This window comes from Geospiza fortis, unplaced genomic scaffold (assembly GCF_000277835.1).
Source record: "Geospiza fortis unplaced genomic scaffold, GeoFor_1.0 scaffold195, whole genome shotgun sequence".
NCBI lineage: Eukaryota > Metazoa > Chordata > Aves > Passeriformes > Thraupidae > Geospiza > Geospiza fortis.
In genome coordinates this window covers 6,156,148-6,169,449 of record NW_005054324.1, presented here as the reverse complement: position 1 = coordinate 6,169,449, position 13,302 = coordinate 6,156,148, and the positions used below count along the sequence as shown (strand labels likewise).

The window sequence follows — 13,302 nt, the reverse complement described above, 5'->3', positions numbered from 1 at the left end:
GCTGCGGGATGCTCTCTCTCCTTTCTAGGGCGGTCTCCTACTTCTGGAGACGCGCAGATGGTGAAGATGAGAGATGGGAGACCTCTGGTAAGAATTCCGGGCCTGTTGTGGGTTTGTGGCGCAGTTTCTGAGCCGTGAGGCGTGCTCGTCCCCCACGTACCTGGGGCTGAGTGCAGCCCTGTTTCCTTAGGAAAGGATGTAAGGAGGAGATTGAGATGATAAGGCATCATTTTGACTTCAGAACATGTGGAAGTTTTCCTACCAGTACTTTTTTTTGCCTTTTCCTGTTTCCTGGGTAGGACAGGATCCTCTTGCTGCGGAGAGTATGGAGTGAGGAGTAGGAGCAGTGCCCTGGCAGCCGGGAGGGCCGGTCATGTCCTGCTGGGGTGCATCAGGCGCAGACAGCATCGCTGGTGGGTGAGGGGCGGATTGTCTGCTCGGCTCTGCACTGGGACAGCCTCACAATCCTGTGTGCGCTTTCAGAGGCCTCAATACAAGACCTTCATTAAACCATTATAGTGAGTCTAGTGGAGGCTGAGCAAGACGGTGAAAGGTCTCAAGGGTGTGACTTAGGAGGAGCAGCTGAGGTCGTTCGGCTTGGAGAAAAGAACGCTGAGGTGTGACCTCATCACAGCCCACACTTTCGGGTGGGGTGCTGGTCTCTCGGAGTACCAGTGACAGGACACAAGGACATGGAAGGAAACTGCATCAGGGGAGGTTTAAACTGGACAGTGGGAAAAGACTCCTCACTGGGAGGGTAGTAGTCACTGGAACAGGCTTCCCAGGGAAAGTACCAAGTCTGTCAGAGTTCAAGGGGCATCTGGATGATGCACTGAGTCGTATTGTGTAGTTTTAAGTAATCCTGTGAGGAGCAGAGAGTTAGACCCCCGTGGTCCTTATGGATCTCTTTCAGTGTGAGATATTCTGTTTATTTTTTTAAAAGGAGCTTAAAGCATGTTGGTTTTTAAATGTTTGTATTTAACTAGTTTTCTTAATTGGTTGAAACCATAAATTTTCATAAGATTCAAGACTTAGTTGTGAAAATAATTAGTTTGCAGCTGTTGCTATTTCCAGTTGGCCTTTTGATAGAATGGATGTCCCTTTTAGTAGCCTTCATAACTTTTTGCATAGCTCTATAAACAAGTGATTTGGGTTTATGTCAACACTTTTCCTTTTGATGCAGGTGAAAAAGCATTGAAAAGCGTACAAGGAGTAGTGACAAGACTTTGCCATGATTATGGGATGATAGATGACACGATAGTCTTCACAAAGGATGTTGTTACAAAAAACATGTTGCTGGCTGTTGGACAAGAAGTTATTGCCACCGTGGAAGAGGATAAAACATCAGGTGGCCTGAAGGCTGTCAGGGTAAGAGGTGAAGATAACTAGTAGTCTCACTTTCTCCATAAGTACCTTGAAGCTTTGTTTGGGAATTTACTATAGTTTTAGCCTCACAAATTCTACAAAATAGGAGAAATTGCAAGCTGTTCACCTAGAGGGGGTAAGGTGGAGTTTGTGAGTAATTTTAGTGTTTTGTTCCATTGCCTTTCAAATTATGTTTAATACAGGCGTAGATGTAGTGAATAAGAAGCTAATAGTTGAGATAATTGCATCAGAAATTTAGTCATAGCTACTCCAGATCTGTATAACTTTTCCGAGTTTCAGTCAATTTTATGGTATTGTTATATGAATGGATAAGAAGATCAAAGCAGTTTGATCTTGTGCAAAGTTTGCTCTCTTTGCACAGAAGTAATTTATGTTCTTGTGAATAAGAACATAAATTTCAAAACTTCTTGTTGTAAGAATTGGTAACTGGATGTTATAGACAATTACCAAAATGGAGATCTTGCTATGTTTTTTGCTTAACTTCATTTGCATACCTGTTTCAAGCTTGATTATACCTTGTCACGGATTTTGAGGGGAGTTTTTCTTAGCAAATCATGTTGAAACCAAGTGTAGTTTCATTGATTAAATGAAACCAAAGACAGACTTAATGGGGACACAGTTTTATTCTGTGACCCAAAATTTAACATAGAAGGAAAGTAAACAGGAAGTTCTGTTTCTAAAGTATTACCAGCTCTAGTGCTATCAAAAACCTGGTGTCTTGTAAGATAACCTTATATCTCTTCTTACTTCCTTTTGTTTCTCCCTTTTAAATTTCAATTACTTACTTGCATAAAAATTAACTGTTGTTTGTCCAACGAGCAATATCAGTGCTGTTTGGTAAAATAGCACTCACACACAGTCAGAAAATTGAGTAATTTAAAATCTTACCTTTTTCTTCCTTGTTATTCTTCTGACTGTCAGCTTTCACCATACTGTTGAAATACTGTAATTGCCCCAAAATGCATAAAGCTAGTAACTGAGGAAATACATGTGGCTCTACAAAGCAACTAGAATATTATAGCAGTTGTGGCATGTTTTGCTGTATATTCTAGATAATGGCATTTTCAAAAGTACTTTTTTTTCAAAAGTGTGATGATTTTCCTTATTCCTGTTTGTGAGCTATAATCCTGCGGGCATCTCAGACTGTTGGCAGTGTAGTTTGTGGCTGGTGAAAATCTTTGAGACTAGTTCATGTCAAAAGCTGACTATACTCCATAGAAAGTCAAAGCCCAAGGGCAGTCTTGATTCAATAAGCAAGAAGATAAAGCTAATTTCTTCCAAGTCTGTTCTAAGAACATAAATAAAAACCTAAACCATTCTGTAATTTGTGATGTATTGCCTTACTTTCCATATAGTGGCACAAACTTGAGATACTTGAACGTTTGGTAGGAACAGACAGCAGTATTTGAACTGTGGTTGTTTTGCATGGTGGAGAACTAAGTCCCTTTTCAAACCCCTAGGGAGAAACATAATTAATAACTACTATGCAAAAAGATTCTTGAATACCAATACCATCTTCTTCCAAATAGTTGAGATATTACTACTCAGTTTTGGGTTTTAAGTGATCTAAAAGGTACTCCTCTAATTGCAGACAGAAGCTCTGAAGTCTGGACACTGCCAGTGCAGTTTGGGCCAATTCTGGAAGGCGCAGTTCAAACTGTGGTGGTGTCAGTGTGTTTATGTTACTTGCTTTTAGGAAGAGCATGGTCAGCCTTGGGTGGCTCTCTGCTCAGTGTACTGCTTCAGCTGCTGTTTGGAGCTACTGGCCATGTGGTTTGGAAAGATCCTGGCTCCAAAGTTTGGATTTCAGTTTATGTGAGGTCCAGTCCTAATTAAACTCTGTATGGAATTATTATAGGTTCTGTAGCAAGCTTTAAAAACAGGCTGCTACCAGTAGGCCATTTTGACCTAGTATGAGAAAGAACTTTGGTTTTATTGGTAGAGAAAAATTGAGAAGTATCAAAAGAAAATGTGTGATGGGAGTTTTAAGGTGTTTTCATGTCTTAAAAACATTTCTTTGGGTCTACAAATTACTTTCAAGTGTAACTGCATGTGTAGTTTACATGAAATGTCACTTCACTAGTCTTCTGAGGAACAGTTTGCTTATTCATGTTCTATCAATATGAAGCCATGAAAAGCACTTTGGAGAAAGTTTGATATTCTCAGATCTTCCTAGTTAATGGGAAGATATGTCTGTCAGATTGGAACAAAGTATAGATTTTTCTTTAATTTTTTTATAGTGACTTTTCATGTTGTCAAACAAATATTTTGTAATAGTCACTCTTTTAATGCAATAAAACAGTATTGGCTAAAAACTAAATAGCTATTTATGGTCAACTACTGTTTGCAAACCTCTGAAGTATAGGTAGACTTTCACTCTTCATTACTATTGAAATGGTAAGCATTATGTTCAACAAAATAAATCATATAAAATTTAGTATGATAGTATGCTTCAGAATGAATCAGACTTCAGTAAACTTACATGTGAGGTGGTGATATGAAGAGTCTGTTAGAAGCTGCTCTAGGGGTTTTCTTAATCAAATTACTAAAAAGTGGTAGGGTCAGTCTGAAGTACACGTAGTGTTTATAAATACCATCTTGAAAACATTTTTTTTGCTTTCTGAAATAGTCATTTTTTATTTCCAGTTGTGTACAGACACATTGCTGGATGTGGTGTTCCTGTCAATTGAAGAAAAATCTTAAGTTGACCTAGAGCAAGGGATGTGTAAGAAAGATTTGAAAAATCAGCGTATAATTATAGCAGTTGTCAGCACTGCAACATACAGCACTCTTTAAAAGAAAAGTTTTAAAGTTTCTTTTTAAAAGAGAAGTTACTGTTTATTGCTTACTCTTTTTGTGTCCAAAAAGTAACAGCTACAGTAAATAATTGTATAATAAGAAGCTTTGTCTCCATAAGCAATTGAAATTTTGTATATTTATTGTAGGAATATGTATTTAATTCTAAGTGTCAACTGTTTAAATATTTGGGTTATTTTTGTATTAATAGGTAGACACCATCCAGAATACCCAAGAAGAGTCCAGTCCTACTTGTGATGCCTCTGAACTAAATAAGAAAACATTAATTGGCAGTATTACCTCTCTCTCTGTGGATGGTGGCTATATTAATCAGAATACATACTTTGCAATGCAAGACGTCTGGGAAGGTGTGTAGGGACTTCTTGTTTCCTCTTTCGTAATATTTTTTGGTATACAATAGAAATATCTTCTGACAAACTTGCAGTTGTCATCCCAAATAAATTCTAATAGAATATGCAATGAAACATAGTGAAACAGCCAGACATGAATGGAGAAAGCTGCCTGTTCATTCTCACTGAGCACAACCTGCTTTTAAGCATAAGTTACATGTAAGCAGGTGTATTTTCAGCTAGCATCTCCTATGTAGTTTGCCATAACCTGCAAAGCAAAGGACAGCAAAGAAAACTTTAGACTCAATGGATCTGAATAATGCATTGTTTTGGCTTTTATTTAACTTGCACTAATTCTGTAGGGGAGTAATGTAAATGGTATCAATAGTAATTAACCTTGAGAAATGTTCTGTTTTGTATAGATTTCAAACCTTGTGAAGGTGACTGGGTGCAAGCAAAATATTTTATTAACACGACTACGTGGAAGACTGAAGCAGTTGCTGTAAGGCCTTTGAGGTATAAACAAGTAAACAAGGTAAGTGTTCTGCACATTGTTTTTGGCAATAGGAGTCCTAGGTGAAGTTTCAAATTGGTTTCATTTACAAATATTGGTAGATCTTCTATAATACATCTTTAATTAAAAGATAAAACTTATTAATTCATCCATTTAGAGCATGTTTGTAAAATAATAAGGCATTTTGAAAATGCGTACGTATTTTGGGTTGAACAGAAAGAGTAACTAATTTACCTATTATGAATTGCTGATTTGAATTCTTGCTATTAGTTATAATAAGGATGTGTCATGATTAGGGAATTTAGTAGGTTTGATTTATTCAAGTGTTTCAGTTTAGAAACAACCACAGTCCCTTCTTTTTGTTTTAATGAAAACATTTGTTCGCTCTAGTAATGCATGTGCTAGGCTAGGTTTATGGTTTATTGTCTTTGTCTTAACCCTATAAATTGAATATTCGCACGTGAAGCATAGGAAAAAAATTTGTCTCATTGCTGCTAGTATGGAAGTATAATTTAGGTAAGTTGACATGTCACAAGAAAGGTATCATGGTTAAGTCTAGTGTCATGTTGTAGTATGCACTTCAGTGGAACTTAATGCTTATGTGAAGTACTTGTGTTTCTTTACTCTTGTAAATCTGAAGACAGGCACAGTGATTCTGGGTTAGGGCTTTGTGTTTACCTCCTATGAATAACTGAAATTTCAGAATGCATTTTTATTAATGCTAGAAGGGCTGCTTTAGGTAAAATGTCTGGTAGAAATGTCTGTTAGCTTAAAAAGATAATATCAAGTAACAGTGGATACAAACTATTACAGGTTCGCATTTCCAGCGTCTGTGGAAGAACTGGGACAATAGATGACAGTATATTTTTCACTTTGGATTCACTGAGACTTCCTGATGGTTACCTACCTCGTAGACATGATCTAGTGAACACGATTGTGGTGGAGAGCAGTCAGTCCTGTTACATTTGGAGAGCTCTCTGCTTGGTGCCAGTCAGCCAGGATGGGTAACGTTATTTTGTTCTCTTTTTAACAGTTAGAGACCTGGTGTAGTTATGCACCTGACATTTTATTGCATCTGTTAAGCAAGAAATACTGTGAATATTTCCCTAGTTGACTAGAAGGCATAAGAGACCACTGGAAAAATCAGAGCATGATATGATTTGGCCCTTGTTTGGGTTTTTTTCTCTTTCCAGAAGGTGGGAACATGAGTGCTACTAGTAGCAGCTGCTGTCAGGGATATTGCTAGGCAGGGAAGGAGTTTTTTATGTATGTTAGTAAAATGCCAAGTTCATTGTGTTCCTCTAGTAGGGACTTCACTGTTTCAAAACAAATCACAGCAACATTCATATAAAATACGTGTTTCTTTAATCTATTTGTCTCAAGTTACAGTGATTGTTCAGATATCTGTCCTAAAAGGAAAAGTTTCATGGTCTAAATAATAGATTAATTTGGCCTGCAAGTATTGAACTGAGAGGTTCTGCAGGGACTTTAGGTGTTAAATGTGGTATGAGGAGGATTTGGATACACTGCAGAAGAGGTTGAAAAAAGTAGGTGATCCTCAGTGTGGAGAAAAAGCAAAACTTAGGGAAAATAACTACACAAAAGTAAAATGGGCAACAGGTCAATAACAGACCTCAGCAAAGATCTGGAACTTGACTTTTGAGTTTAAGTGTCTGTACTGTGAAACACACAGTTACCACCTGAGTAAATTGATATTTTAACAGTAAAATCTATCACTTTCCGTGCTGAGGTCTTGGCAGGATTACATAGTCTAACTCTGCAGGCCAAAAATAAATTGTCAATTGGAAAGTCCAAGGAGAGAGCAAAAAGACATTGTGATATCTTTCAGATATCATCTTTGGGAGATCTCAAGGAAATTTAGCCAAGGCTATATGGCCATATATATGTCTTCAAAGGATCTACAAAGAATGATATAAGCTGTTTTCTCTAGAGATAATAGATATAATAAGTTGTACCTAAATGAAACTTGAAGTGTTTATGTAATTTTGCAAAACAGTACAAATTGTTCACAATTTGTTTTTTTCAGTTGCACCTATTTTTAATGATGGATTTTATATAGAAAATTATTACTGAAGCCAAATTACAAAAGTAGACCTTAGGGTTGATTTCTCAGATTTGATGTACATCTACCGTATCAAAAACTGCAGCTTAGGCTGCAGTGGGAGACATCTAGTGGGCTTGGCTAGTAAATTGATACAGCTAATGAAAAGCAGCTGCACTCATTTGCTGCTTCAGTATGTCAGATAACTCTGGATTAATGAGGGTGTGTACATATTAGTGAGATTATTAAAATATTTCTAAATTATTTCCATGCCATTTAATCTAAATGCATAGTTTCTTAATTACACAATAGAAACCATGTGAAAATTTGTTTTTATAGGTAGAAGACACCAAGAGTTTAGACCTGTGCTCAGTGTTTCAGACAGGAAAGAGCACATGCCTGGTTTCATAGATATTTTTTATTAGTTGTGTGTAGTAAAAGTTTTCAAGGGTGATTTTTGGTTTTCAGCTGTTTTAATTTTGTCCTCAGCTTGCTGATTTCAGATAGGAACAGTAAGCAGAAGACACAAGTGCATAGGTTGAAACATTTCCAGTCTAGTCATTTTACCTCTTAGCTGCAGTGCTAATCATGACTCTTGCTAAGGAGCTACTCTTTGTTGTGTCTTTGTTCAGCTCCCAAAGAGAGCCATAATGACTTCAGTTGCCATTTCATTTAGTTTTTCAGCAGGGATTTGTTAACTCCTCCAATCATTTTAGTCTTGCATCCGAACTTTTATGCTGATTTATAGTGCTGCTGACAAATGACTTGTTGCTGCTTAAATTAGTTAATCTAATTGTCTTGGAAGTATAAATGGCTGAGAAAAAAAATGAACTATCTTACCTGCTTGTTTCTAAATATTGTGACTGTGCCTTGGTATAGTTTCTTAAACTTGTGCTGAGTCAAAGATATTTGCTGAGGCCATTAGTGTTTAAAAACTGCTACTTAAAATTATTTTTGCAGACAATCTCATTCTAATGAAGGTAATGTGGATGACCCGTATGAAGATATAATGAGAGACAAAGGAGAGTTGAAAGTATCAAGAATGACTGACTTTGGAACTCTGAAGCAGGGGGAATCTAAAAGAATGGTGGTCTGGATAGAGTAAGCCTTTCTGATTGTTTGAAGATTTCTTTATTTCTATCACTCTATCTATTAACCTGTTTTACATTCAGAAGTCTCTTCTAGTTGAGCCTTGTGGTTTGTGATATTTAAGTAACCTCCAGCTACTATGGAATTAAATTTGCACTGAATTTAATATCTGTAGGATAGCCTTTTTGATATTGAGCATTTGTCTTGCAGATAGTGCTTTGAGACTCCCCAGTCCTGTATCTCCTTTCAATCCTAGCAAAATCCTTCGTAGAACAAGGATTGAAGCAAAAGCTTTTACTTGTGTGTTTAACTTAAGCTGCAGATACTCTGCCATCTTCAAAATCTTAGAACAAGAGTACTGTTGCATATTTGTGTATTAAAAGCACAACAGATTTTTTTTCTGTTTTTTTTTTCTTTTTTTGAACTGGGATGCTGAAAAACTATGTCGATGTATCCTTAGGAAGGTTTTGTTTTGGTGGTGGGGGTTTTTGGGGGATTGGTTGGTTGGGGTAGTTTGTGTGGGGTTTTTTTTTCACGTCTGGGCATCAAAGCTTAAAGGAAGACAAACCTGCATATCCATTCTTTGTTATTCTGTGTTCTTTCCTAAGAGTTGGTTACCCAATGATGAACTTTAAACTCCCATTGTTTATATTATGCATGGTATTTTTGTATGCTTTATGTGGTAGTTGATGCGACCTAGAAATATTAACATAAAGCAGAGGTTCTTGTCCTCATTAGTTAGAAGCAGCAGTGCAATTTCTTTCTGATAGCAGTTATGAAATAAGGGGAACTAACCTGCTGCAGACAATTGTATTCGACTTCAGGTAGAAATAAACTTCTCAAGAATATTCACCCTGCACTTATGTAACTAATCACATAACTACTTCTAGGAATAAAGGGAGCGTACCACAGTCCTTAATCAGCTGCAGATTAGCTGGATGGGTGAAAGACAAGCAATTCAGTGTTGAGATTCCTCAAAACTGTGAAAACAGTCCATCTTTTCCAATAAACCAAGAAAACCTCTCAAAAGCTGCAATTAATTCATTTAACAACAGTGAAGGAACAACATGTGAGTCATTGAACCACACATCCATTATGAAGAATGGAGTCAGTCCAGGTACAGTGAAATCAGTGTTTGAATGTTGAATGTTATCTCTTCTGAAGACCAGTAGGTTTGTTTGAGAACACTTGCCTATGTTAACAGTAGAAATTGTGATAACAAAGTTTATTGTTATACATTTACTCCAGAAGGAATTAATTTTCAAGACACAAATTTATCAAGGACAAAGGAAAAAAATTCCTTGGTGAAAGATGAAAATATGCAAAATGGAGAAAGCGAGCAAAAAGACCATGTGGAGCAACCAACTAAACACAGCAATATTACTCCAGAAATTGTGATACCACCAGGTGAAAAAATATCCATAGTGATTATATGCACAGCTGTGTGAGTATTTCTTTCCATTATTTCTAACCAATACAATGGCAAGAAGTAATGAAAATAGACTTAACATTTCTGTTTCTGAGCACAGTTCTCTTCTTGGCATGTTGTGCTTTAATCCCAGCTGGCAACTGATCCCCATTCAGCTGCTCGCTCACTCCTTCCAATGGGACAGCAGGGACAATGGGAAGAGTAGAAGTGAAAAAACTCATAGGTTGATACAAAGACAGTTGAAAAGGTAAAGCAAAAGCCACTAACAGAAGCAAGGTAAAACAAGGAATTCATTAGCTTCCCATGGGCAGACAGGTGTTCAGCCATCCCCAGCATAGCAGGGCTCCATCACACATGGTGGTGACTTGGGAAGACAAATGCCATCACTCACAATGTCCCCCCTTCTTCCTTCCCCCAGCTTTGTGTACTGAGCATGATGCCCTATGATATCAGTGGAATATCAGTTGGGGCAGTTAGTGTCAGCTGTCCTGGCTGTGTCCCCTTCCAGCTCCTTGTGCACCCCTGGACTCCTCACTGGTGGGACAATATGAGAAGGAGAAAAGGCCTTGACTCTGTGCAAGCCCTTTTCAACACTGTAGAAACATCCCTATGCTATCAACACTTTTCAGCACAGATCCAAACCAGAGCCCCATACTAGCTACTATGAAGAAAATTAACTCTACCCCAGTCAAAACAGGCACATGATGTAGTATAAAGTAAGCCAATACATATTAGCAAAGCATCTGGAAATCTATATGTGACTGTGAAAGTAGTTACCATTTCACTGCTTGATTCTGAATTTTTATTGAAAGAAAATTGTAGTAGCTAATGAAACAATATGAGTGGAGTAGGTTACATCTCTAAAATGACACAGTGAGGTGAAGATAATGCCTACAGATGGATATATTCTTAGTAGTAAATCCATTGCACCATGAGCACTAGAGCTAATGCAGATTTCCTCTGTTATGTCTGATGCGTTTCTTCTAGTCTTTAGTATCTCATATTGCTACATGCCCTGATCTCAAGTTTTCCTGTTCTGTGATGGGAAATTGAAGTTGTGTATGCTGAAATAGAAAAGAAAAAGCTTTCTTCACTGAAGGTGTAATTCACAGGGGAAGTGGTTTGCAAATCTTAGAAAACCCTTGAAAAACATAAAATACTCAGCTGTACAAAATACTTGATTAATGTAGTTAAGAATGGAAAGTGGCTTTGTGGGAGCTCCTGCATTTAAGTAGGAGTATTACATTTGTGTAAGTTTCACTCGCTTCCAGCTGTAGCTCTACAGACTTTGTGTTCCACAGCCATTGATTCCTAGGATGGTAAAGGAAAAGTTGGACAGAGGAAAACAAGGTTTCATTCATTGAAGTAGTGCTGCAATAATATTCATACTACTTCTCATTTTAAATAGTGAAGTAAGGGGTAAAAAATTTCTTAGGAGGATGATTTAGCTCTAGTTTGAAAGACAGAGCTGCAGGCATGGCTTGCCTTCGTGGAGATAGACATGTAGAAAGGATTATTTATATTTTGCTGTAAATCCATAAAAGCCACAAAGTCTTAGAGTCTTCTAATAATACAGAATAAGCCACACAAAGCTTCATGGGAGGCTGCAGCATGAAGTTAACAAGGGTCATGCTGCAGCATGAAGTTAACAAGGCCACTTAAGAGGCCATAGAGATTGCAAATGTAGACCATACATTTGGACAGTTTGGTGTCTGTTTGGAGTTTTTATATCAGAGAAAACCAGGATATAGTTTTAACCTGAGCAGATAGTCTTAGTTGGCAAAAGTGGTTTTCCTGACAAAGAGAAGGTAAGCTGGAATTCTTCTGGGATTCATTTGTTTCCGGCACTTGGTAGCAGTGTTGGACCATGTAGTTAGGGAATTGCACTGTAGCAGTGCTTAAGTTTCCCAATCTGAGCAAACCTCCTGTTTTTTTCCCATGTGTCACTGCCCAAGCAACACTTGCACTTTATAAAGTATGTTTTCCAGAATTAGAGGATTTTTCCTACTTTCTCCATTCATGTGTTTACAGTTAGGATTCAGTTCTGAGTAGCCTTTCACAAGGTGCTGCAGAGCAGTTACTGCAGACAGTGAAGGGATTTGCTTCAGGTTCCTCTGTTGGACCTGTTTGGCTCTTGTTTTGCAGTAGCAGTAATTCCAAGATGTTCCTTGTAACAGAAGTATTAATTCTATGCCCTAGTACGTTGAGTGGAGGGATTTTGCATTTTACCCAAGATTTTGATGAAATTGTGGGGTTGAGATTTTTGCTGGGATTTTGAGTTGGTATTTTTTGGTTGAGTGTGTTGGGTGGGTTTTTTTTAATTATTTGGGGATCTAGAGTGAAGGTATCCCAAATAATTGAGGTGGGGACAGTTGAGGAATTACCCTAAATTAGCAATTCTCATATGTAACTGAAATGAGAATGTATCTCATGGCTGGGGAAAATGAAGTGTGACCATGTTGGTTTTAAGAAGATAATTCTTTACTTGAAGGATTCATGGACACAGTAAAGAGCTCCTGTTGCTTGGCTTTTCTGATTTTACTGTTGGCCGCTATATTGAAGCCACTGTAACAAATGAAGAAGAATTACTTATAGCACCTGTACAACCTTATTCTCCAGGAAAGCCTAAAAATATTCCAGATTCTCAGCTAAGGAAGACAACAGTGGCTGCCCCTAAACAAAAAAGGTACTGTCACTTTGAGCATAAAATGATACTTACCTAACACGCTGCTCTGTTTGGTATTCTTAGATCTGTTCTTTAATGCTGAGAAAGAAAGTGTGAAACTGGGAGAATCTCTACATGTTTTTACATATGCACGTATATGTAAACAAGATGGTTGTGGACATTTCTGATAGAAGAGGTTGTTTTAGTAATTAACTGCTTGATTTCTTTGTAGGTTTTTCAAACAGAATCTCTAATGTCTAGTAGGGTAATACGATAAAACACTGTTTCTTTAGTTATCTACTTAGTAACAATTGTGTTACTATGGGAAAAAATGGGAAACTGCTAATAGTTTTCTGAGATAATAAGCTTCTTAACTCTTTACACCTTTAATGTCTACATCTGACTAATATCTCCCATCTTTCATTCAGAACTTTTGTTGGTGGTTGTCCACTTTCTTATTGGTGTAGGTCTCTCTTCAGCACTGCTCTGCATCTGAGGGAGTCCTCAGCTCCTCCCTATTTAGTATCATTGGCAGACTTACTCAGTATACCTTCAAATGCGGCTTCCAAGTCATCTGAGATGATGTTGAGGAAAACTAGGCCTAAGATGGAGCCCTGTGAAACCCCACTAGGGACAGGTCACCAGTCAGATGTCACCCCCTTCACTGTAACCCTTTGTGCCCAACCATGTCTTTGAGTATTCAGATGACTACCATGAGGTCCCATAGACCAATAGCAATCCAGCAGGAGCAGCAAATCCTGCAGAAGTTCAGGTTCAACTTGATGTTTATCGTTCTCAGTCATGACTCTCCAGCTAAGGGCAGTGGCACTCCCTTTGCCCCTCACTGATGTTGAGGACAGAGGCAATGAAAGCATTAAATGCCTCTGCCTTGTCTGTGTCTCTGTGTGTGAGGTGACCATCCTCATCCTGTAATGGGCCAATAATCCTTTTTTACTATTGGCATATTTTTAAAACATTTTTGTTGTCCCCCACAGTACGGGACAGCTTCAC

The 13,302-nt window shown here is 37.8% G+C and overlaps 1 protein-coding gene across 1 annotated transcript in view; it reads left to right on the top strand.

Moving 5' to 3' along the window:
- Positions 1 to 6: 6 nt before the first annotated feature.
- Positions 7 to 13,302, top strand: part of MOV10L1 (Mov10 like RISC complex RNA helicase 1) — a 29,123-nt gene continuing 15,827 nt past the window's right edge. The window contains exons 1-9 of the mRNA XM_031056912.1: positions 7 to 87; positions 1,184 to 1,368; positions 4,394 to 4,550; positions 4,955 to 5,067; positions 5,860 to 6,050; positions 8,069 to 8,209; positions 9,088 to 9,314; positions 9,509 to 9,641; positions 12,118 to 12,312. Of these exons, the coding sequence (XP_030912772.1) occupies positions 9 to 87; positions 1,184 to 1,368; positions 4,394 to 4,550; positions 4,955 to 5,067; positions 5,860 to 6,050; positions 8,069 to 8,209; positions 9,088 to 9,314; positions 9,509 to 9,641; positions 12,118 to 12,312 (1,421 nt within the window). The 5' untranslated portion in view covers positions 7 to 8. The remainder of the gene's footprint in view (positions 88 to 1,183; positions 1,369 to 4,393; positions 4,551 to 4,954; positions 5,068 to 5,859; positions 6,051 to 8,068; positions 8,210 to 9,087; positions 9,315 to 9,508; positions 9,642 to 12,117; positions 12,313 to 13,302) is intronic.